Source organism: Myxocyprinus asiaticus, chromosome 40 (assembly GCF_019703515.2).
Source record: "Myxocyprinus asiaticus isolate MX2 ecotype Aquarium Trade chromosome 40, UBuf_Myxa_2, whole genome shotgun sequence".
NCBI lineage: Eukaryota > Metazoa > Chordata > Actinopteri > Cypriniformes > Catostomidae > Myxocyprinus > Myxocyprinus asiaticus.
Window position 1 is genome coordinate 40,341,607 of NC_059383.1, and position 27,023 is coordinate 40,368,629.

Sequence of the window (27,023 nt, forward strand, 5' to 3'; positions counted from 1 at the left end):
AGTTAGTAAAATGTGTATGTCTACAGACCTACAAAGAGACTTTAGAGGTTTTAAGGATTATAAGAACAAAGCAAATCTATCATTTCTCTTCAGTTTGTGAGCTGCTGAGCATGACTTTTATCAAAATTCAACAATAGTCTTATAATAATTATAATGAGTTTCAATAACGTCCGTACGTTTTCATGTATATAAAAGTGTGTCTTCATATCTATTGACTTCAGTAAAATGCATAAGTGTTCTAACATAGCAGATCTATCTTTTATCCTACAGTTTGTCGACTGCACAACAACATAGTTAAAAAAAACAGGAGCTGATATTAAAAATAGCTTTACATATTTAACACAGATCTAGAAATCTGCTTAAAATGGCAAAAAGAACCGACCTCACAAACATAATGTCAAAGCATAACTTAATGAAGACTCATGTGCTGATATAAACTCCACTTACAATGTGCGCTTAAAAGAAGAATTGTCCTTTGTTTTTTCTGCAGTGCATTTCACGTAATACTGCCAATCTAGAACGATATGCCGATAAATAACTCTCATTTGTGTGTTCCTCATCTCTAGATTATTCATTTAGATCAACATCACTGCCGATAAAAAACATGGATAAATGAGCATCGTTGAAAGCATCTTTGAAGAAATTAACGGAGCTGCATTGATTAGAATGTCTGACTGACGGCCTATTATGTAAGGGTTATTTCGGCTCATGAAACTCACCTGTGATTGGCTGGATGGTCGCTCAATCAGCCCAAAGTAACAAAACACAAAGAATACCGTATACAGGTGCACCTCATTCAATTTAGGATTCTGCATTGTTTTTATTGGACTCCCTCCAGATTGTATAGGCTTGGCCTTAAAGACACACCCACTTGCTGGCGATGCCAGTTGGAGGATTGGCACATAGCCCATGTTTTTTTGGTGCTGTACTAAGATTCAAGAGTTTTGGTCGAAGATTCAGAATTTTGTTTGTGAGTTCTTGGGCAGACTTTGTATTTTGGGTGATGGGGCAGGTATTAATATAATGAATAAACATGTAAAGAGCTGGGTCCTTACCAGCGTGATGATTGGCAAGCAGGTAATGCTAAAGGGATGGAAGTCGGCTGATGCGCCCCCATTTCATGAGTGGTGCACCGAGCTGGCCAGAGTGGCGGCATTCGAAGAGATGGAACATAGACGGCTGGACAGTTTGGGTGCATTTGGGAAGAGGTGGGGCAATTATCTGGCCTTCTTAGAAGGTTGCCAAGGAGGAGCAGTGGAGAGAGACGTGTCTTATTAAAAATTATATGTGGAACCTTTTTTCTTTGATGTTGGTTAATTGTATGTGTTTTTGTTATGCCATCGAGCATTTTCTTTGGACTGTTTGTTTATATGTGTGTCTCTTGTTATTTAATGTTTGATCACTGGGATGTGTGGCGGGCGGGTGGGTGTGTGTGGGGGGCACATAGTTGTTAAAAGTTGATTCCGTGTATTCTTGTGCTGTTTGTTTACATTTGTATTTGGAATCAATCAATAAATAAAAAGAATACTGTATACAAATCCACCTTAGCTTGGAAAAGTGCAGGGGATCCCCTTTTAAAAAGTGTGTGGGAGGTGTCTCCCACGTCCCCCGCGGATGCTACGCCCCTGTTTCCTGGTGAAAGAGTCTTCACTTAGAGCATTATGGTTATGCAAATGTTAAGGTGTGTTTTGTAACGTGTCTCCTCCTCCTCGTTGCCAATCACGGAGCTCCAGCTCGCAGCATCCGCGGCAGTAATGGCGGCGGATCCGGTTACAGCTTCGATCAGCTGCTGATCAGCTGGATTCATTCGGTGTGTCCAAACAGCTGCTGACCGCTGGAACCTTCATGAGTCCAAACACACTGATCATCTGAACCGAGTGCGCAGATACGGGTCTGGATCAGAGACTAAAAGCGGATTAAAGCGCGTTCATGACGGGAATCGAAAGCGATATTATCACCATGGATCTGTTCGGGTTTCTCAATCTAAACGAACTCGCTCTCGGACTGTCAAACCTGCCCATGTTTCCATACTTTGACATGGCGCATTATATCGTATCAGTGATGAATCTGAGAGAACAGTCAGGTAAGAGAACCGAATCACCGAATCAGTTACTTTAATCCACTTCAATACGCCTCAGTGTCAGAATCATATAAAGAACCGAATCTGTAACAATGTATCTGTACATGGATACATTTCTGCTCGTGCAACCTGAACGGATACAAAAGTTGCATGGCTGTCATTTCAAGCAGGTGTTACATTATCTGGGTATTTTGTTCTTTGTTTTGTATGCATTATTAACTTTCTTAACTATGCATTAGTTATGCATTGTTTTGGAAAGTTATTTAAGACTTTTTTTGACATAAACATCTGTGTCTTCCGCATTCACACCTTCATCATCATCATCATCATCATCATCATCAGTGCATGTCAAACTCAAACTTTGCGATTTCTTCTGTGAAATCATCAAGGATGTGATAATCAATACTCAGGTCATTTTTATGAATTATTATTAGTTTTATGAATGTTCGACGGGCTTCACTGTTTTTGAGTTCATCAGGGCGGATTAGCATCAAGGTGCGCGTGCACGTTGATAAACAGTGCTGTGCGCGTTCACGGACCATTGATCAGTGGCCACATTGTAATTCATGGTGCAGTATGTTCAAACTAAATCCTCTTCTTCATCAGTATAAATCAGAATATATCTTGAATTAAGTTTATTTTTCTCACTCCATAAGCATTGGTAATCAAGTCTTATCTAGTACAATTGTGCTTTCTAATAAACTGTATATTATCTTGTTTTAAGTATGTTTGAGTATTTTATTACTGGAAAACAAGACAAAAATGCTGATTAAAGAAATATTCTGGGTTCAACACGAGTTCAGCTCAACTGACAGCATGTGTGGCATAATGTTGAATACCACAAGAATTAACTTCGACTCGTCGCTCCTTTTCTTTAAAAAAAAGCAAAAATGGAGGTTCCAGTGAGACACTTACAATGGAAGTCAATGGGGTCAATTTTTGGAGGGTTTAAAGGCAGAAATGTGACGCTTATAATCTTATAAAAACTCTTGCATTAATACTTCTGTTAAAACTCTGTTCAAAAGTTTACTGTGTTACATCGTCATGGCAACGAGGATGTAAAATTGTCACTAACTTTCCACAGATGTGGTTAGTAAGTGATTTATTCACAGTAAAATCATGTTAACACACATATTGTTTATGTCTTGTGTCTATACTTTTGAAACAGTGAGTATTTTAATGTTTACAGATTGACCCCATTGACTTCCATTGTAAGTGTGTCACTGGAACATTATGCCACAAATGCTGTCAGTTGAGCTTAACTTGTAAATAAATACTGATTAAAGAAATAATGTTTTGCAGTTTGCAGGATTCTCTTCATTGTGCACATGGTTGTGTGTGATAATTTGGACTTTTATGTACACAGAGCAGGACCGGTTGTTTATAAGTGAAAAAGCAGGTCGACAGTCAATATGATCGAACTAAAACAGCACAAAAGAGAAGGAGAAATGCATTTAATTATCAACTTTCTGTCAATATTCTCTCCAAGAAACATGCAAATAAAAGCTGCTTCTCTCCACTGCGGTGATTATGATGGTTAGACATGCAAACATGTTCACCTCATGCAGTTTGGCAGTTTTCACAAGTTTTGCATTAGTCAAACAAGTGTGGTTAAAGTGTGCTGAGCTCAACGATCAGAACTTTGCTCTTTGGCGTGTCCGTCTTTTCCAGAGTTCAGGGTCTCGCTCTGTTCTTGTTATCAGAGCGCTAAAAACAACAGGTGGATGCATGCATGCATGCAGTAATGTTTCTATTGTATTAGCTTCAGCAGCAGTGGGATGATGGCTGTCTATTTTTGGACTGTGAACAGCCGCTGCCCTAGATGGCATCCCGTTTCATCTGACCTGCTCCCTTCTTTTGTTCCACTCTGGAGGGGAGATACTCTTGCTCCTGTCACTGGAATATGTGGAATACCTGGAGGGGAAATGAGACCCCGAATAACCCGTCCTCATGTTTATCTCCAGAGGGGATTGACACAAGAGTTTCAGGGTGAAAATGATTGTTCAACTCAAACCAATAGACTCCACCTATTTACAAGTTACAATGAGCACATCTGAGGAAGAACTAGTCAGTGGATTTGACAAAGTTTGTGATGCTCATGGCATCAAATCTTTCACAGATATTTAAAGAGGTTATGACATAAGCTTATAATGTGCAAAAATAAATGTTTGTTTTCAAACAGCTGTCCGAATACACCCCCATCTGCTGTTGATCAAACAGATATTCCCGCCCCCAACCCATGGCATTGGTTGAGTCAGTGTTGTTGTGTCAGGCTGGATGGGTCACTCAAAACAAATAGGATTTATTATAGCGCCATAGAGACACAGTGCTTACAGGTTTCCAGAAAATGAACCTACAAATGGCTGACTTATATTCATATGGGACTCAGTGCAAATGAGTATCATTTAAAAGGATGGTCCCCCCCCCCCCAAAAAAAAAGAAAATCCATCATTATTAACTCCCTCATATTGCTCCAAACCTGTATGAATTTCAACAGGAGATTTTCAGCAGAATGTTAGCTTCAGTCACCATTCACTTTCATTGCTTTGAGCTTTTTACCATGATGAAAATTATAAGTGAATAGTGACTGAGGCTGTTACTCCCTAAAAAACTTTTTTTCTTACTATTATTTTTGTCTTGTTGTCCTGTAAAAAAAAAAAAATCCAAACATTCTTAAAACATTTACTTGAGACGCAAAATAACATAAGATATTTTGTCTTGTTTTCCGAAAAACAAAATGTTGTAACGTTTTTGCTAAAACAAGAAAATAACTATTTGGCAATGGTTTAAGAAAAACAAACTTAACTCAGAGGAAAAACAAGTTTATTTTTCTTACCCCACTGACAAATAGTTTTGTCGTGTTTTTGTCTAGTTTGCATAAACCCCACTGAATTTTGTTTTATTTCTCTGCAAAACAAGACTTGATACAGTTGTGGCCAAAAACATTGGCACCCTTGGTAAATATTAGCAAAGAAGGCTGTGAAAAATATGTCTTTGTTTATACTTTTGATCTTTCTTTCAAAATATTCACAAAAATCTCAAATTCTCAAAAGGATATCAAACAATTCCAAACTAGGGATGCACCGATACCATTTTTTCTCTTCCAATCCGATTCCGATATCAGAAATCTCAGTATCGGCCGATACCGATCCCGAGCCGATACCAGTGTTGTTGTTTTTGCATAATCAGTTTAGAATATCTTTACATTACTGTGTGGAACTAATTGTGAGTACTGTTTAATATGTAAAGAAACACAAACCTCTAACTGCACATTATTTCAATATAAATGTATAGCTTACTTTATTATTAACTAGTATACTGGATAATGTAGCAGCAAAATTAACAGTAATTCCAGTCTTCAAGTCTTCAGTAGAAAAGAAACCAGTGTTTTATTTTTGCCTTTTTTTCTTCTTTTCTCCCCCCAAAAATGTTTCAACTTGCATCTGGATTCAGATCTCTTTTTTGTTCAATTTAGTCGTAAGACATCAGTCCACTTTACATTCACACAGTTATTTTTTGGAACCCATTCAACTTAAATATTGTTATAAACTGTAAACAAATACTAATGATGACAATAATAATAATAATAATAAATTGTTATTAATATTATTGACTTTTAATTTTAATTTTAAATACAACAGTAATATATTTAAATCGTGCAGTTTTTAAACCCTCACGCTTTTATTTTGACATTCTGAACTCTCCAGGAAGTCCTGTATGTGTCTGTTTGTGGGCAAGTTCACTGTAGTTTAATTTGCTTCTTACTCAAATTCTGGTAAAATGCTCCTCTGGTGCCGTTCTAAATGCATATTATAAGTGAACTGAACTATTGAGTAGCGCTCTTATATTGCGCACCGCGTGAAGGATAAAAATAGCCACAAGTGTGTGTGTGTGTGTGTGTGTGTGTGTGTGTCAACAGAGCAGCGTCATTCACTAACGTGCTGGTGCTGCGAGTGTATTTTATATATTTACTTATCAAACAGCCTTTTGTGATTCACAGAGCTATCGCACGTCTTCAAGTGTCTTTGAATAAAATGCACGAGTCGTATGAACTACTTTAATGCTGTTTTTATGGTTCTTTTATGTCATTTTTGGAGCTTGACAGTAACGAACATGACTAACACACAGTATCGCATTTGGATCAGGCTCGTCAGACCGATACCCGATCCGTTTAAAAACATCAGTATTGGAGCCAACACCGATCCAGGTATCGGATCGGTGCATCTCTATTCCAAACACAACACAAGTTTTAACAAAAAACAATCATTTTTGTCAAATATATGTGTGGCATAATTATCGGCACCCTTTTATTCAATACTTTGTGCAACCTCCCTTTGCCAAGATTACCATTCTGAGTCTTCTCCTATAATGCATAATGAGGTTGCAGAACACCTGGTGATCTGAGATCATTCCTCCATACAGAATCTCTCCAGATCCTTCAAATTTAGAGGTCCATGTTGGTGGTCTCTCCTCTTCAGTTCACCCCACAGGTTTTCTATGGGGTTCAGGGGACTGGGATGGCCATGGCAGAACCTTTTGTGGTCAGTGAAGCATTTTGTGTTGATTTTGATGTGTGTTTTGAATCATTGTCCTGCTGGAAGATCCAACCACGGCCCATTTTAAGCTTTCTGGCAGAGGCAGTCAGGTTTGAATTTTTTTATCTGTTGGTATATGATAGAGTCCATGATGCCATGTATCCAAACAAGATGTCCAGGTTCTCTGATAAAAACAGCCCCACAATGTTAAAGATCCACCACCATATTTAACCGTGGGCATGTATGCGCCAAACACATCTCTTCTAATTGCTGCCAAAAATCTCACCATAGGACCCAGTCCCATCTGAAGTTCCAGTAGTGTCTGGCAAACTGAAGAAGTTTGAGTTTGTTGTTGGATGAGAGCAGAGGCTTTTTCTTCAAACCCTCCCAAAAAACTTGTGGTGATGTCGGTGACATATGATTGTAGTTTTGGAGACTTACTGACCCCAAGACCCAACTAATATCTGTAATTCTCCAGCTGTGATCCTTGAGAATTTTTGGCCACTCGAACCATCTTCCTCACCGTACGTGGAGACAATATAGACACACGTCCTCTTCCAGGCCGATGCGTAACATCTCCAGTTGATTGGCACTTCTTAATTATTGCCCTGATGGTGGAAATGGGCATTTTCAATGCTTTACCTATTTTCTTATAGCCACTTAACATTTTGTGAAGTTCAACAACCTTTTGCTGCACATCAGAACTATATTCTTTCAGTCCCTCCAGGATTTTGCGATCGCAAGAATTCTTGCAAATTCAACCCATCTCCGCATTATTAGTGGCAGCTCGCAATTTTTTATAATTTCCTCAATTTTCCCGCAAAAAACGTAAATCAGAGGGAATCCCATCACTTTCCTTCATGTTTGCCAGCGGCAAAAATACATGTTTGAAAAGCTTAACACAGTCGCAACGTATCCAAATGCACAGCTGCTATTGAATCATCTCCATAGTAACAGTGTAAGCATCTCCGTCTCGTCTCCTCCACGTTGTGCATTCACTATCAAAATTCTTGTCTAAACTTTTGCAAGATCGCAGACAGCACACATACATCACAGCTAGCGTTTAATCGTCCCCGAGTGCTGCGAATGAGACACAAAAACCCACATTCATACAAATAATCCCAAACATTCACTTAAAATCCCCATTAGTTATAAAATGTGATTAGAATTTGAAGTGCTTAATACAGTAGGCTACAAATCTGAAAATAGCAATATGCTTATATGCTGATAATAAATGTTCATAAATGTTTTTTACTAAAATAAAAAGGATCACATATATATATATATATATATACATATATGTAACATATATTTCAAAATATGACAAATTGCCATTTTCATAATTTTTTTCCCGAAACATTTGTGGAATTTAAATTTATATATAAATGCTCAAATATATGAACTCTAATTGTATTTGTTTGTATATGCATATCACATTTCAATATTAGACGATGTAATAATTGAAACAGGCCCAATTATTGAATCCTCATTTGTGTTTTACAGATTTATTGCACGTCTGTTTTAAACCTTAAAAATAAACTATTTTAAAAAAGAAGTTTTCTTGCATTGTCTGGGGCAGAAATTTTTAATACACAAACAGTTATAAGGGTATGGTATTTTTGTGTGTAATTCTGTTTTTTATTTCTTGCTAACTGCATAGAAAGTTATTGTGCACTAAAATATTTACATATAATTGCATTTACAATGTAATTAACACAATTACAGAGGTATATAATGATGATTTGTGAGTTTTCACTGCAAAACAACACAAAAAAATGAAGCAAATACCATCGCAAAATTTGAGAAAAGCCACAGTAAATTCAAAGTAATTTTGGGCCGCAAAAATCAGGAAAAAGTGCCGCGAAATTCTGTTGGGACTGTTCTTTGGTCTTACCCATTATGATGGATGATTAAGGGAATTTGGCTAATGTGTTACCTCATATTTATACCCCTGTCATGGCCGAACAATTTCATGTTCCTAGTCACCCAGATGAAGAAATGTAAAATATGAATAGGAATATACTTCAGATATATTTGACTCATAAGCATTTCTAGGGGTGACAATAATTGAGGAAAACGTGTTTTGGAGAAAAATATTTATTTAATTATGAGATTTTTTCCCCCGTTTCAATTAATTTACTCAAATTAAAGGATAGATTTTTGTGAATATTTTGAATGAAAGATCAAAAGGATAAACAATAAAGACATATTTTTCACAGCCTTCTTGCTCATATTTACCAAGAGTGCCAATATATTTGGCCAATACTGTGTCATTCTGCTTCTCAAGTTTATTTTCTTGTTTTAAGACATTTAGATATTTTAACTGGAAAATAAGACAGAAAATACTCAGTACACTAAAAAAAATATTTTATCCTATTTTTAAGATTCACGCATTTCAATTTCATAACAAAATTTTATCAAATTGAATTGTGTAATTTAAAAAAACATTTAATTAATAAAACTTGAAATATTAACTTTGTATTATTATTATTATTAAGTATATATATATATATATATATATATATATATTATTATTATTATTATTATTATTATTATTTATTTTTTTATTTTTAAGATTGCATATTTCAATTTGAGGGAATTTTGTTATGAAATTTAAATGCGTAATTCTTAAAATTATAATTTTTTTGAGTGCAAGAAAATCTTTTGTTCAGCCCAGTGGTGTTTGTGTAAACCTGCACAATTAACTAAAAATATTTATTATAAGTATTAATTAAATGGCAGCATTAGGGTATAATGGGGTAAAAGTCTCCTTTGATTTGATTTTCTCCTAAAACTAACACTCTCTCACAGCGAAATCGACAGGATTCGTACGACTTTTCTAAATTTGGCTAATTCGTATGATATCGTGCGACTACACTTGTTTGAATTCCCACGACTTTCACTACAGCCAATGACATCGCTGGACATCGTTTCCATCTAATACGTGACAATGACTTGCTTCTGTCACACACAACACTTCCTATCATGTTTACACACTCTACTGATTGATTAAGTTTAGATAAGGGGTTTGGGTAAGGGCATTATTAATAAGTATGTCCTAAACGCCTCATGCGAGGAACTCGCGTTTACTTCCGCATTAGACATCCGGGAATTTGCACGTGATGAAGTCGTACAAGTTTATGCGAACAACATCGTGCGACACCACACGAAATAGCCAACTCGTAAATTATGGAGGACTTTTCATGAGATTGGGCAACAAACTGGAGAATGTTCCTGTTCCATGAGATCATCGCGTGTGGTGTCTAAAGGATGATTCTGAAGCATTTTGATCTAAGTTTTTTTATTATTTAAAACGTTGCAAATTGAATGAAAATCTTTTACCCCAAGTGTAGGATACTTGGTTAGTTAGCACTAGTTAGTTAGCTCGCTCAGTTCAGTGGCTGACAACTTTGTTTTTCTGTTGCCTCAGAAACTTTTTTCCATGAAGAATGTGTTACGCAGGCAGTTCGTTCCGCTCTCTGCTCAATAAACACAGAGAATGTTCTGGAAGAATCCATCTTGTCCACCACTCTGGGGGTTTGGTTTGTGTTTATCTCTAAGTGCTGCGTGTCACTTCCTGTCTTAAGGCTCATGCATGTTTTATGGTAACAGTGTTCACTCATTCTGGTCTCGTCTTCAGCTCCCAGAATCCTCTTTCTCTCATGCAGGAACATAAATGCACGCTTGACTTTCTTTATACGCTCACAAAAGTACTGTGATGGTAACAATGTCAAGTCATTTTTATTTGTATAGTGCTTTTCACAACACACATCGTTTCAAAGCAGCTTTACAGGAGATCATGCATTAACAGGAAATGAAACTGTAATATCTATAAAGTCTTATTGTGATCATTGTGTAGTTTGATTCAATATGATTGTAAATTGTGTATAAAAATTAAAGAATTAAATAATAATTGTATTTAGAAATGAACAGGAAATGGTTGACTTTTTCTGAAGTTGTTATTTTGAGTGAGCATCCTCTTAATTTGTTACTCAAAAAGGCATCTTGCTGTCTCAAAATGATTTGCATTAGTTGACAAATGCAAATAATATTAAATAAAAATATTCAGTAAATAAAAAGATGGTACTTCGATATGGCATTTACATGGACTGTAAGGTGTTTGTATTCAGCTCTTTATTAATAAACTGTTGTTATTGTCCACACTGCTGTGATGATGTTTCAGGTGTTTCTCTGTCTGCAGGTGGACAGGTATGTTACTCCTGACTTTAACACGTGTTGTCATCATGTCACACCAGATCGCTTAAACCATAAACATTCACTTGCATCGCATCAACAGCATAACGTGTGTGTGTTTGTGTGAGAGTGCGTGCGTGAGAGTGCGCGCGCGAGAGTGCGTGTGAGTGCGCGTGAGAGTGCGTGCGCGAGAGTGCGTGTGAGTGCGCGTGAGAGTGCGCGCGCGAGAGTGCACGTTTGTGAGTGCGCGTGTGAGAGTGCACGTTTGTGAGTGCGCGTGCGAGTGCATGTGTGTGTGTGAGCATGAGAGAGTGCGTGTGCGAATGACAGTGTGAGTGTGTTAGTGTGTGAGTGTGTGTTTGTGAGTGTGCGTTAGAGTGCGTGTGAGTGCGCGCGTTTATGAGTGCGCGTGTGAGTGCGAGTGCATGTGTGTGTGTGACCATGAGAGAGTGCGTGTGCGAATGACAGTGTGAGTGTGTGAGAGTGTGTGTTTGTGAGTGTGAGAGTGTGTTTGTGAGTGCATGTGTGCGTGTGCGAGCGTGCGAGTGCGCGAGAGAGTGTGTGAGAGTGTGTGTTTGTGAGTGCATGTGAGAGTGTGTGAGAGTGTGTGTTTGTGAGTGCATGTGAGAGTGTGTGAGTGTGCAAGTGCGCGAGTGTGAGTACTATTATTGAAATCTATAATGCATATCCTGCACATGATTAAATGTCAAAAAGGCTTGTAATATCAAGATTAAATTTAAGATAATCGGACATTTATCGGCTGCATGACAGTTACATATAGATATACAGTATCTATAGATAGAATTATATATAGAAATAGAATTAACATAATTAAAACACTTTTTATAAATTCAACCAAGAAAGAGAATCTTAACTGCAGATGCAATGTGCTATAATCAACCTCACTAATATTCACATGTGCATATTAATGAGTATTTGAATATTCATATCAGAGTTTATAAAGTCACACAGGAAGTTGAGGTCTTTTAGTCACATGTTCATGCTGCTTGAGTGAGACTCCGCCCACCTCTGATCTCATAATCTCTCATAATCCCATAAATCACAGCACAGCATCATGTGACCTGAGCATTACAGCTCATCTGTTAGACTGAATGCATCTGAAATCATGCATTTATAAATCATTCTGAATTACATATATGAATTGATTTTTAATTTGCACCAGTGGGCACATATGGCCCAATAACACATATACATATTTACTGTAAACCACTGTTTCTCTTTACATGATGGTTTGTTCTGTTATTCTTTCTATGTCTTTAGTCTCTGCCTAAATTTGATTTTCAAACGACAATCAAAGTATTGTGAGTTTGTGGAGTCTATTACAGTGCAGTGTGTGATTCAGTGACCGTGCAAAGTGGATTAGTTGACATAGTGTTGTTTTATGAGTGATAATGATGTTGTTTGTTTTACAGGAGCGTTAGAGGTTTCTCAGCGCAGTCCGTTTGCCTGCTGGTTCAGTTCTATGCTGTATTGTTTCGGAGGTGCGGTTCTCTCTGCGATCATGATGGCGGACGCACCAGTCTCACCGTTATCTAACAGCACAAACCTTCTGCTGGCCTCTCTCATGTGGTGAGAAACTCACTTAACTGAGCTCACTTTTCTTCCCTACATAGAAGTACAAAAATGTACCATGAAAGTACAATGGTATATTATTGACAGTCATTCAGAACTCTAGTATATAGAGGTCGACCAGTAGTGGATTTTGCCAATACTGATAACTAAGGTGGTGCAATAGGCTGATAACCGATTTATCGGCCGATGGTTTTTATGGAATGTTAAAAAAATTCTTAGTCTTCCTTACAATGACGGGCACAGAAACAGTATTTCAGATGCAGTTTGTGCAACCATAATCCCAGTAAAAACCTGAAAAAAATTAAGATTTGTTGCATAACACGGGACTTTTAACTGTAAACAAGCCTGGAATACACTTACTTATTTCGGGACTCTTATTTTGGAAAGATGGAGACTTGGCAGCATTATAATGCTCTATGTTTAAATATTTACTAAATTAAGCTTTTTATAGCATGTATCCACCAGATCAGTGATGAAAGATTGGGGCCTGCGTTGCTCAGCGAGTATTGACGCTGACTGTCACACCTGGAGTCGTGAGTTCGAATCCAGGGTGTGCTGAGTGACTCCAGCCAGGTCTCCTAAGCAACCAAATTGGCCCAGTTGCTAGGGAGGGTAGAGTCACATGGGGTAACCTCTTCGTGGTCGTGATTAGTGGTTCTCGCTCTCAATGGGGCGTGTGGTAAGTTGTGTGTGGATCGTGGAGAGTAGCATGAGCCTCCACATGCTGTGAGTCTCCGCGGTGTCATGCACAACGAGTCACGTGATAAGATGCGCGGATTGATGGTCTCAGAAGCGGAGGCAACTGAGACTTGTCCTCCACCACCCGGATTGAGGTGAGTAACCGCACCACCACGAGGACCTACTAAGTAGTGGGAATTGGGCATTCCAAATTGGGAACTTTTTTTAAATGATGAAAGATTTAGAGACAGCAAATCCCCACAAGGTGTCAGTGATTGTTTTTATTTCACCCCAGAGGCCGCTGTTACACTATAGAATCCAACCACAGAGAAATGGAGGAATTAAAAAATAAACTTTAAAATGTTTACATTTGTTTTGCATTACTTTCATGACAGTGTAAATTCCTCATTCTCATTACTGTAAATTGGGGACAAAATAATGATATAGTATTTAACTTATGAATTATTTATACTAGGGCTGTCGATTTAACGCATTAATTCAGTGCAATTATTTATATATAAAATAATGCGTTAAAACAGTTATCACAATTAATCATGTCCCCGGACTGTTTTAAGGAATATTCCTTCCATCAGAGCAATTCAAGCTTGTAGTACCATCTGTTTTCTGCAGGGGGCAGTAAGTGAAACTCCAGCTGAATAGTCAACGTGCAGCTTATACAGAGAACAAACCACACTTACTGACAGCAGACAGCACAAGATGAGAACACATTCATGCGTTCAATCACAGCTTGATGGAGCACAAATCCAAACGCAGGGATCTAGAGAAGTTTCAAACTATGGTTAACTTGAGACTGCGACCTAAAAACTATATTTTTATGACGCAGTGCAACCAAAGTGAGACGCTCTAAAAACGACCATCTGACGCATGTGTACATTGATGCGTCCTTAGGCAAGCCCGGATAATAAATCTATCTCGGACATATTGAATTCAGTTCTAAAATAGATTGCTGTGAACTGTAGTCAATGATTGACGTATGTTCAACAATATGGAAATAAACAATAAAGCCACTTTTTGTCTTATCAATGCTTTATTCATTTGCCACAATAATGTAATGCATTTTAATTATCTGAATTATTATAATTTTTTTATATACTGTATATATTTTATTTGTAATTATTTAAATATAACTATTTATAATTATTTAATTATTGTTATTTGAAGGGCTTTCTCAGCAAATATTTATAAATTTGATTAATTAGATTAATTAATCAGTATACCATGTAATTAATTTATCTTACATCTTATTTTAAGGATGTTTGGATATTTTAACTGTCAGAAATATTGATTAAGAAAAGTATTTTTTTAGTGTATGCAATTCTATTTAAAATCATTTTTTTTGTCTATTCTTTTATGTGACCAACATTCTATTTTAAATTCATCATGATTCACTCAACACATTCAAATGTAGAAAAGTTATTTTAAAGATCTTTTTAACAGACATTATTGAAAATATTTCAAAAGTACATTTATTATAAGGAAAAAAAAGTGTTATAAAGTTGAAAGGTCACTCTTTGACATTTCACAGTGAAATAATTCACAGTTTGAGCACTCAGTATAATTAATAGCCCACATCACAAATTATCCTAATGGATGTTTAAATGAGCACTTTTAGATGCTTAGAGAGACAGACGAGCCATTACAGTGAACCGCACTGTGTGTTAGCGTGTGTGCGTGAGAGAGCGTGCGTGCGTGAGAGAGAGTGTGTGTCTGAGCGAGTGTGTGTGTCTGAGTGTGGGTGTGTGTGTGTGTGTGTGTGTGAGAGAGCGTGTGTGTGTGTGTGTGAGAGAGCGTGTGTGTGTGTGTGTGAGAGAGCGTGTGTGTGTGTGAGTGAGAGAGCGTGTGTGTGTGTGTGTGTGTGTGTGTGTGTGTGTGTGAGTGAGAGAGCGTGTGTGTGTGTGTGTGTGAGTGAGAGAGCGTCTGTGTGTGTGAGTGAGTGAGAGCGTGTGAGTGAGAGAGCGTGTGTGTGTGTGTGAGAGAGCGTGTGTGTGTGTGTGTGTGTGGGTGTGAGTGTGTGTGTGGGTGGGTGGGTGTGTGTATCTGTGTGTGAGAGTGTGTGTGAGAGTGTGAGAGTGTGTGTGAGAGAGTGTGAGAGAGTGTGAGAGAGTGTGAGAGTGTGAGAGAGTGTGTGAGTGTGTGAGTTTGTGAGTGTGTTTGTGAGTGTGCGCGTGCGTGCGTGTGAGTGTGTTTGTTTGTGTGTGTGTGTGTGGTTTTCATCATTTGGCTGAATTAAAATGAGAAAATCTTAGATTTTTAATGTGGTCTCAGACTAATCCTCCTTATTAGACACTCTGCTTTGTAAAAACCTGTATCAGTCGACCACTAATCCTGAACTGTTAAAACATGAAGTTATTGTGTAGTGATTATAAAGGTTTGTCATCTGTGTCTCTGTTTGTTTGCAGGTATCTGGTGTTTTATTGTCCTCTAGATGTCGTTTACTCATTGGCATCCATCTTTCCCGTGCGTCTGGTTTTGACCATTATGAAGGAAGTGACACGTACCTGGAAGGTTTTGGGCGGAGTCACACAGGCAGGCAGGAAGTACAAAGATGGGCTGTTTGTGATGATCGCAGTAGGCTGGGCCAAAGGTAAACACTCACACAAACACACACACACAGACATCGTGCACACACACACACACACACACACATGATACACACTCACACAATACACACAGACAACACACACTCACACAATACACACACACACACACACACACACACACAATACGCACAGACATCATGCACACGCACACACGCAGACATCACATACTCACACAACACACACATACATCACATACTCACACAACACACACAGACATCACACACACAAACACACACTCACACAATACACACAGACATCTCACACACACTCACACAAACACACACAGACATTACACACACATACAAACATTACACACAGACACACACACACACAGACACACACATACTTCTTCTTCGGTTGCCCATCGAAATCCGATGATGACATCCACTCATTTAACTGTGGTATCTTTGATGGCTGAACAGTCCTATCCTGGACCCACAAGCTCTATTGCAGGTGGGGCATATATATGTGGTAGTATTAGTGGTAGTGATGGCAACCATGTCTGTGTGTCTCCCGGCTCTCTCCTGTTGTCCTCTCCATCTCCAGCATACGAGCCCCATCCCTATAAAGCTGTCGCCAGATGGTACGATCAGCAGCAACATACTCCAGGTCCTCGGGTCTGATCTAACACTTCCTCAAGGCAATCTTCATTTGATCCTTATAGCGCTTCTTTGGCCCTCCAGCTGAGCATCGACCATGATGTAGCTGGCCATATAGCACTCTGTGGGGTAGCCGACATGGGGGCATCCTTAATCACGTGGCCCAGCCACTGCAGCTTGCGCTGGGTGATTATGGCCTCAATACTTTTGCAGTTGGTCTTTACAAGTATTTCAGTGTGAGGCATATGCTCACGCCATGTAATTCCCAGAATGCGCTGAAGGCATCTGATGTGGAAGCGCTCTAAGGACTTAATGTGACGGCTGTAGGTTACCCAACCTTCACAGCTATAGAGGAAGGTGGTGACACAGACCGCTTGGTATACAACGACCTTTGTGGAGGGATGAAGGTTCTTGTTCTCAAATACTCCGCCGAAGTCTCCCAAAGGCAAATGAGGCCTGTTTAATCCGGCTCTGGATATTGTTGTCAATGCCGCTATCCTCTGCGAGAATACTCCCCAGATATTTGAAGGATGGCACTACTGACAGCTGTTCACCACCAACAGTGAAGGGAGGTAGAGTGGATGGGACACTAGTACTCCATTGGCAAACCACTTCTGTCTTGGTGGTGTTGACAGTCAGCCCCATCCTGCTGTATGCTCTCACCACCACAGCAAGGATGGACTGGAGATCCTCCGGAGTATGGGCCACAAAAGCACAGTCGTCTGCATACTGCAGCTCCAGGACTCGCTCTCTACAGAGTTTAGTGGTTGCGTGGAGCCTCCTAATGTTAAAGAGATTGCCATCTAGTCTGAAGTCCACTGTCACACCGCTGCTGTTCTCAGTCTTGTTGTGGAGAACCTTGGTAACACACAGGACGAAGATGTTAAAGAGCACTTGCGCTAGCACACACCCCTGCCTCACCCCTGTGCGGACAAGGAAGGGCTCAGAGTTTTCCGTACTCCTGTTCCTCCGAAATCCACACTGCGATTCAGGCAGCATTGACTCGGTGATGTTACTGATGAGTCTCTGAAGCAACACCCTAGCCAGGACCTTACCAGCAACAGAAAGAAGTGATATGCCCCTACTATTGCCGCAGATGGCCTTGTCACCCTTGTTCTATAAATGACAACAATGTTTGCATCTCTCCATTGTTGTGGGATGTTCTCATCAGTCCAGGCCTTGGTAATGTACTGGTAGAGGGTGCGCAAACACATGTACCCTCCCTCCTTTAGTAGCTCAGCAGAGATATTATCTGCGTCAGAGGACTTGTTGTTCTTATGGGAATGGACAGCTGACAGAACCTCCTGGAAGGTTGGTGTTAGACTGAGGTCATGGATGGGAGGATGTTCAGGCAGTTCATCTAGGATGGTGGAGTCTGCATCAGAGTCCTGATTAAGAAGGGTGACAAAGTGTTCAGCCCACCTCAACAGGATACTGTCCTGATCCTTCAGAAACTTTAGACCATATGCTGTCTTCAGAGATGTGACGCAGCGATGTCTTGGGCCGTAGATGGTTTTGACAGCATTATAAAAATGATGCACGTCATTTTTATCAGCAAAGGACTGGATTTAATGTGCCTTTTCAGTCCGCCACTTATTCTGGATGTCACGTGTTGTTTTTTGCACTTTTCTCTGAGCTGCCTGCCAATGATTCCTGGTGTGGTGGATGTAGGGTTATCTAAAGTTGCCCGATGTGCTTTGTGCATATCCTTAAGCAAGTTATGGATGGTGTCTGAGTTATCATCAAACCAGTCTTGGTGGTTTCTGCTCTTATGGCCGATGGATTGGGCTGCTGCATTGTTGAGCGCAGAGCTGATATACGTCCACTGTTGTTCCATGGTGTTTTCTGGGTTCAGACAAGGTTCCAGCTCGCTTAGTTTCTCAGCTAAGAGGCGTCAGAACTCACTTCTGGCTTCTTTGCTTCCCAAGCGGTTTTAATTTAGCTTCTTTTTGTTGGGCTTTTGCAACCGCAGAGGGGGACGCACTTTCTTATGGAGCTTGGCCACAATCACACACTCTCACACACAGACACACTCACACAGACATCAGACACACACACACACACACACACACACACACACACAGACAGACATCACACACACACACACAGACAGACATCAGACACACACACACACAGACACAGACATCAGACACACACACAGACATCTCACACACACACAGACAGACATCTCACACACACACACACAGACATCTCACACGCACACAGACAGACATCAGACACACACACACACAGACATCACACACAGACAGACATCAGACACACACACACACACACAGACAGACATCAGACACACACACACACACACCGACATCACACACACACACACACACACACCGACATCACACACACACACACACACCTTCATGATAATACTCAGAATGGTTCTGTGTGTGATATATCTTGTAATTTTATTAAACTCATCCGTCAGTGTTATTTTTCATTCAGACACTTTATTCCGTCAGGACGTGATGATATTCTTTGCTTGACATTTTAATTTTTAAAAGTTGAAGGTTATTTTTCAGAATTACATCACACTCATTATTAAACCCATGATGCATTTCACCCCGATGCCCTTCAATGACACTAAGAAACGCTTTGAAATATCACGAGGTCGAGGTGACTGTAATTATGATCCGCGCTCAAATGATAAAAGTTTAAGAATGAAAAAACACTTCAAGCAGCGACCCAACAGAACCGAGAGAGACAAAACTGACTTATGAATGATCGTAGAAAGATCAAGATGAATTATGAATTACTCTTAATGCACACCAAAAACTTTACTAATGTGAGATTTCATGGACTAAGCACCGACATCAACATCATTTATCACGTTATAGTTTGTGTTTTTTCAGTTGATCAGCGTCTTTTATTGAATTGTAAAGTCAGTGGTGTTGTGTCCTGAATTATTCTAAATATTCAACTTTGTGTTCTCTGTGCATTTATTAAGGCAACGTAACCTGATGAATGTTGTTCTGTAAATAACTTTTATTTAGACATTCATCTGATCATTTCTACTGATTTCTCTGCACATTTATTCTCTTTTGTTAGGGTCAAAGGTAGGGATGGGAATCATTAGGAATTTAGCGCTTCTGGCTCAAATTCCAATTCCTCTGAACGATTCCAGTTCCTTAACAGCTCCATAAATGATTCTTTTTGTGAAAATGCAATTCTTATAGGATTTTCCAAATAATGAGATCATGTCACATTTTAACAGAACAGATTCTTGCAAATGATGTGTTTACAAATACCTTTTAATTCACTGGGTTTTTTGTTTTTGTGAAGTAGATTTAAAAGAACCGGTTCATAAGAGTCATTCATTTGGGAATCAGACAACATTGGTCGCATTGTCTATTTCGCACTGTAGATCCAAAAGAACCAGTTTATAAGAGTCATTTGTTCGGGAATCGGACTACACTGGTTGTGCTGTGTGTTTTCTGCAGTAGATTCAAAAGAACCGGTTCATAAGAGTCATTTGTTCGGGAATCGGACTACACCTGTCAAGCTGCATGTTTTGTGCTGTAGATTCAAAAGAACCAGTTCATGAGAGTCATTTGTTCGGGAATCGCACTACACTGGTCGTGTTGTGTTTTGTGCTGTAGATTCAAAAGAACCATTTTAGAAGAGTCATTTGTTTGGTAATCGGATTACACTGGTCGCACTGTGTGTTTTGTGATGTAGATTCAAAAGAACCGGTTTATAAGAGTCATTTGTTCGAGAATCGGATTACATTGGTCGTGTTGTGTTTTGTGCTGTAGATTCAAAAGAACCAGTTTATAAGAGTCATTTGTTCGAGAATCGCACTACACTGGTCGTGCTGTGTGTTTTCTGCTGTAGATTCAAAAGAACCGGTTCATAAGAGTCATTTGTTCGGGAATCGGACTACACTGGTCGCGCTGTGTGTTTTCTGCTGTAGATTCAAAAGAACCAGTTCATAAGAGTCATTTGTTTGGGAATCGGACTACACCTGTCAAGCTGTATGTTTTGCGCTGAAGATTGAAAAGAACCGGTTTATAAGAGTCATTTATTCATGAATCAAACTACACTGGTCGCACTCAGCGTTTCGCTCTGCTGATTCAGTAGCGGTGGTCTTGTGCCACTGAGTGGTAGCAGGAAACACTGTCAGAGTATTGCAGCACAGTGTTGCGTCCGAATCGGCTGAAGAATGCACATTCAAGAACCGTTAGCAGAACCTAAAGTCATGAAAATCATCTGCGTCAGGTATTTTTGAAGAAATGGAACCCTTTCTGAATAAGAAACCCTGATCAAAGCTCATTTTACGTGAGGTGATGTTTGTGAAGTGGATTTAAAGATTTCTATAAAAGAACTTCTTGTGTCACAAAGGAAAACCTATCAGCATTAATATAGTCTGTCTGTCTGTCTGTCTGTCTGTCTGTCTGTCTGTAGGTGCAGGTGGAGGTCTCATCAGTAATTTTGAGCAGTTGGTTCGTGGCGTCTGGAAGCCTGAAACTAATGAACTGCTGAAGATGACATAGTGAGTCTCAAATTATTGTTTTTCCCCATGAAAGCCCTGACAATACAATATTCAATATGTCTGAATGTCAAAATAACAAAATATGAATCACAAATGCTGCTAGAGCTTTTCTCAGAACTAATGGATTAATTTCACCAACATGAAATAACAAAGACGACTGATGCATGTGAACCTTTTAAGCTCATAGAGGAAGTTCTCTGAACGATGCCGTAGGATGACTCTTAATGAGTTTGAAGTGTTTTAAATGGATCAGAATAAAACTGTTGATCTCTGATGTTTCAATACTGATGTACGTCTGTAAAATTGTTGTTCATTTCACGTCCTGCAGTTTCTTTCTTTCAGAATAATAGCGTTTTGTCCTCAGAAGGCCGCAGGTAGAATAATTGCCTCTGTATTGATTTCCTCTTGTCTGCGGCGACACTTGTTGTCATGGTTTTGTGCGGGTGGCATTTGAAAAGGTTTGTGTGGATGAATGCAAAAGAATAACCATTGCTTTCTGTCATCAGTCGCCAAGGAGCAAACTCTCTTGTGTCTCTCATCACACACGTCTGATTTACCGGCACACATCTGCATTTAACGCTCAACAATGTTTCAGTTGTATTCTTCAGTGTCATGTCTTTATTTACATTATGGTTTGTCTGATGAGAAATTAAAGATAAATCTAATTTTGTTCAGCTAGTCAACAGCCTCTCATGTTTAAATACACAGTAAATGTGGAACTTCTTCTATATCGGTAGTTATGCATTCATTTTAATATGTAAGTGATAAGCCACTCCCCTTCTGCCATTGGTTGGGTCAAACAGATAGTCCCGTCCCAAACTCAAGTTGGGTAAGTGTTGCACTGTTGTGCTGGATGTTTAAAGTGTTTACACTCTTCAGGAAGTGGATTACTGATAGTGACTCTGAGCATTAAACTGAGATAGGAAGTGTTGTAGTTTTCTAAATTCACTCTGACCGTTAACCTTTGACCTCTGTGCATCTGCAGCCCGACTAAGGTGACCCTGCTGGGAGCCGTTGTGTTTTCTCTCCAGCAGTGCCGGTACCTCCCGATCCAAACGCATCATCTGATCTTCATCTACACACTCTTCATCGTCACTAATAAGGTTTGTGCTGATTTATTTACTCATATATGAATGAAGTACACTATATTGCCAAAAGTATTCGCTCACCCATCCAAATAATTGGATTCAGGTGTTCCAATCACTTCCATGACCACAGGTGTATAAAATGAAGCACCTAGGCATGCAGACTGCTTCTACAAACATTTGTGAAAGAATGGGCCGCTCTCAGGAGCTCAGTGAATTCCAGCGTGGTACTGTGATAGGATGCCACCTGTGCAACAAATCCAGTCGTGAAATTTCCTCGCTACTAAATATTCCACAGTCAACTGTCAGTGGTATTATAACAAAGTGGAAGCGATTGGGAATGACAGCAACTCAACCACGAAGTGGTAGGCCACGTAAAATGACAGAGTGGGGTCAGCGGATGCTGAGGCGCATAGTGCGCAGAGGTCGCCAACTTTCTGCAGAGTCAATCGCTACAGACCTCAAAGTTCATGTGGCCTTCAGATTAGCTCAAGAACAGTGCGTAGAGAGCTTCATGGAATGGGTTTCCATGGCCGAGCAGCTGCATCCAAGCCATACATCACCAAGTGCAATGCAAAGCGTCGGATGCAGTGGTGTAAAGCACGCCGCCACTGGACTCTAGAGCAGTGGAGACGCGTTCTCTGGAGTGACGAATCACGCTTCTCCATCTGGCAATCTGATGGACGAGTCTGGGTTTGGCGGTTGCCAGGAGAACGGTACTTGTCTGACTGCATTGTGCCAACTGTGAAGTTTGGTGGAGGGGGATTATGGTGTGGGGTTGTTTTTCAGGAGCTGTGCTTGGCCCCTTAGTTCCAGTGAAAGGAACTCTGAATGCTTCAGCATACCAAGAGATTTTGGACAATTCCATGCTCCCAACTTTGTGGGAACAGTTTGGGGATGGCCCCTTCCTGTTCCAACATGACTGCGCACCAGTGCACAAAGCAAGGTCCATAAAGACATGGATGAGCGAGTTTGGTGTGGAAGAACTTGACTGGCCTGCACAGAGTCCTGACCTCAACCCGATAGAGCACCTTTGGGATGAATTAGAGCGAAGACTGCGAGCCAGGCCTTCTCGTCCAACATCAGTGTCTGACTTCACAAATGTGCTTCTGGAAGAATGGTCAAAAATTCCCATAAACACACTCCTAAACCTTGTGGAAAGCCTTCCCAGAAGAGTTGAAGCTGTTATAGCTGCAAAGGGTGGGCCGACGTCATATTAAACCCTATGGATTAAGAATGGGATGTCACTTAAGTTCATATGCGTCTAAAGGCAGATGAGCGAATACTTTTGGCAATATAGTGTATGTGATTTATCAATGGCGATTTGATCTGCAGATTGTGTGTTTTAATTGGACGGCAGATGAAGTCAGACGTTTGACCTGCTAAAGCTCATCAAAGTGAAAGTGAGAGGAGATCAAAAGGAGATCACTTTTTTTTATATAGGTTTAGAAATCCAGGGGGGATTTTCTCTAGTCCTTCACTGCTGATCGAGTGTCTTGCACGATTCACACATCTTTTGCATCATTTTCATGTAATTGCATCATTCTGCTTTTAAAGAGTGAAGTTCTTCAGAGAGACCTGGTCTGTTGATGGCAAATCTTCATTTTTCCCTGAAATCTCACTGTTACCATAGAAATGTCCTCTCACACATTTACCCTTTGACCTTCCAGCCAGCACTAAAAAAAAATAAATAAATAAAAAAAAATCTCCTCTGGTTTTACACGCTAAAAACCCCTATTAAGTTGACTACTCAGTTGTTTGAGTAAACTCGTTCCCTCAGTTGAACTGAGTAATGCCGTCTCTAAAACTTGTGTAATTAAGTTCACTTAACTTGTTGTTCATATAAAATGAACTTAACTATTTAATTGAACCTCGTGTGACCCGTGTCGACATGTGTGGATGTTGTATTTTGGCTTTGCTATACGCAACGCATAATTTAAATGAATTAAAACTGACTGAATACTGTTCATAAGATCCTAGACTGTCATTTAAGGGTTAAACTTCTGGTGCACCGCGTCACGTGACACAACAACATGATATTGATATACAGATTATACATTGAGAATAAATTCATGCAAAAGCTGATAAATGTGTCTTTCAGAGGCTTTATATGGAGTTAAGATGAAAATAAGGTGCATTTCAAACTGTTCTGAGACCAGTGCAGACAGACAGCACACTGGAGGTTAAGTCATTCACTAAATAGGGAGCAAGGGAGCATCCTATAGCTCTCTATGCAGTTAAGTGCATTCACTCCTAAAATCTGATCAAAAGTTCAGTTTCAGGCTGCAGATGATGTTTGGATCACTCAACATGTTTGACAGACATGAGACAATGATAATCAGTACATAGATTCAGAATTTATAATGTATCATTTTATTTTAACATGACTGACAGTGATTGGATGATGCTGGACATTACTTTGAATCAGAATTAATTATGCTAATTTATGATGTCATGTCTGTAACGTCTCAAAAACATGAATAATCAAGACTCCTGGAAACATAATGAACAATTTTCTATAGTCTGATGTTATGTGGACAAATCTGTTTGCTTTAGAATGATTTTTTATTTTTTTGCATGTATATTAGGTGCGACTAGTTATAAATCAAAAAAGGGAAATGGGAAATGCACACCGCCGTCACGCTCGGGTCACAGTAGGTTAAGTAACTAGATGCAAGTAGACTTTACTCAGATTTGCCATTTTAAATGTTGTTGTTCCAACTTAATTTGAATTGAATGGACTCAAATTTAGGTCACACTAGAACACAGCTCAAATCAAGAAGATTATAACTGATTTTCAGTCAGTCATTAAATAAGCTTATTTCTCCACAGAAATGCATGTATGCCTGTATTTGAGTTGCACAAGGAAACATAATTAAATATTTCAAATGCAAGGGATTATGGGTATTTTCCATGGCCTTAATTTTGCAATCAATAGTTTGAGTTATTAACACTTCAAATCTTAATAAACATATGTTCATGAGCCCAAAACTTGACATTTCAAGTAATGTTAAATTAAGACAAATTGATTTTTCCAGTAATGGCAATATGAGGATTTACAGTGCATGATCACAAAACAATTGAAGAATTCTTAGTATTGGAGCAAATTTATGTAAGGCCACGTCCATGCTAATACGTTTTCATTAGAAAACGCATCTTTTTCGGCCTTCGGTCCACATTGAGATGGCGTTTTGTCAGCGAAGACTGAGCTTTTCGAAAACACTCTCCCAAGTGGATACAATTGAAAACGCCGTCTTCGCATTGTAGTGTGGATGGGAAAACCGAGACACTGGAAAACAGTGATGCATTTGTTGTCATGTGACGCAGCCTTGTGATCCATCCAACCCGAAACAGTCAAGATGGCGTCCTGTGAGGGCCTGGGTAGCTCAGTGAGTATTGATGCTGGAGTCGCGAGTTCAAATCCAGGGCGTGCTGAGTGACTCCAGCCAGGTCTCCTAAGCAACCAAATTGGCCCGGTTGCTAGGGAGGGTAGAGTCACATGGGGTAACCTCCTCATGATCGCTATAATGTGGTTCTCGCTCTCGGTGGAGTGTGTGGTGAGTTGTGCGTGGATGCTGCGGAGAATAGCATGAAGCCTCCACACGCGCTACGTCTCCGTGGTAACACGCTCATCAAGCCACGTGATAAGATGCATGGATTGACAGTCTCAGACGCGGAGGCAACTGAGATTAGTCCTCCACTACCCGGATTGAGGCGAGTCACTACGCCACCACGAGGACTTAGAGCGCACTGGGAATTGGGCATTCCAAATTGGGGTGAAAAAAGATGCCGTCCCGTGTTGTAGCGGTGTTATTGTGCCTGCTATTCACGTTGATAACATTAATAAAGATAAATGTTACTTTGTACAACATTCACATTGCATTCCTTCAAAGGCGACGGGAAGTTTACTCAGAACTGGTGTCTAGTCAAATGTGTACACAGAATTGGAGCTTGTACAGCAAAAGCATTTGCGTTTATGTCCTCACATTGAGTATCTGATTCAGGACTAATATATCCACAAGTGTCCAATCATAGTATCTTTTTATCTCTCTCTTTGTCAGACGCGGATGATGCTGTTGGGTTCATCCTCGCATCCGTTTTCAGTGCTGGAGTCTGCCATTTACAAAACTCTGTTTGTACGACCTCTGACATTTTCTCCCCTGGGTGACCCGACCCAAAGCTCAGGTCAGAGCTGCTCCGTTTCTCAGAATGACAGCAAACCAAATGGCTCGACATCCACCAGCACACAGGATGGAAAACACCATGACACAAGCGACACGGATCTAACAGACCCGCAAGAGTCTGCAAATGCTAAAAAGACCAAATGAGTCGTGACCAATGAGAGACTGGATCATCTTGTAGCACAAACTCTGATTTCTGGTGGCACTTTTCTAAACTTTTTCCTGCTGAGAATGTTTTAAAATGCCAAATCCTCTTTTTTTCTGTGTGTGTAGCTCTGATATGTACATATTTGCTATTCTGAAATCATTCAAAAAAAAATCTATTTTCTATTCTATAATTGCAAGAATATTTTATATTGTTTATAAAATGCATTTATGAATGCAATCACTGGAATGCTGAAACGTTTTACTGTGAGATATTTTGAATGCTGAAATAACTGAATATAATTCACTTGCACTTCACGTGTGTGCGTCTTTAGTTTGTTGTCGGAGTGATTGTCAGATTCCTTCACAAACAGACTGATGAAATATGAAGCCGTTAGGAAGAGCATGATCCAGCAGTCATCAGGTTATGGGTGACCACACAGATGCACTTTCAATGAGTTTCAGGGTGAGAGGTCAGAGGTCAGTCTTCATCAGTGTCAGAAATAAACCTCTCCATAAAGGGGCAAAAATTACCCACTGGATTTCTAAACGTATATAAAAAAGTGATCTCCTTTTAATTAATTTAATCTATTTGTTAACATAAATTCTTAATCTAAATAATTAAATTGAGAATACATTACCCATTAAATTAAATCAACATTAAATCATATTTTGTGATACTATGCATAACTTAGAATAGAATATGATCAGAACTTACATGTTTTAAATAAAATAAATATATATTTTTAAATTTGTTATAAATGTAAAAAAAAAAAAAAACAATTACAGGAAATTATCTG

At 39.5% G+C, this 27,023-nt stretch overlaps 1 protein-coding gene across 1 annotated transcript; it reads left to right on the forward strand.

Annotated features, from left to right (window-relative positions):
* The first annotated feature begins 1,665 nt into the window (after nt 1-1,665).
* LOC127430866 (trimeric intracellular cation channel type B-like) lies at nt 1,666-26,541 on the forward strand. Its single transcript, XM_051680997.1, has 6 exons — nt 1,666-2,083; nt 12,243-12,399; nt 15,501-15,685; nt 20,726-20,813; nt 21,799-21,916; nt 25,960-26,541. The coding sequence occupies exons 1-6, from the start codon at nt 1,930-1,932 to the stop codon at nt 26,224-26,226; spliced, it is 969 nt and encodes a 322-aa protein (XP_051536957.1). The 5' UTR covers nt 1,666-1,929; the 3' UTR covers nt 26,227-26,541.
* Nucleotides 26,542-27,023: the final 482 nt, after the last annotated feature.

Coding starts and splice junctions, on each gene's coding strand:
- LOC127430866 (XM_051680997.1), top strand. CDS start 1,930: ATGACGGGAATCGAAAGCGATATTATCACCATGGATCTGTTCGGGTTT. Junction 20,814..21,798: donor GAACTGCTGAAGATGACATA/GTGAGTCTCAAA, acceptor GTGCATCTGCAG/CCCGACTAAGGTGACCCTGC. Junction 21,917..25,959: donor TCTTCATCGTCACTAATAAG/GTTTGTGCTGAT, acceptor TCTCTTTGTCAG/ACGCGGATGATGCTGTTGGG.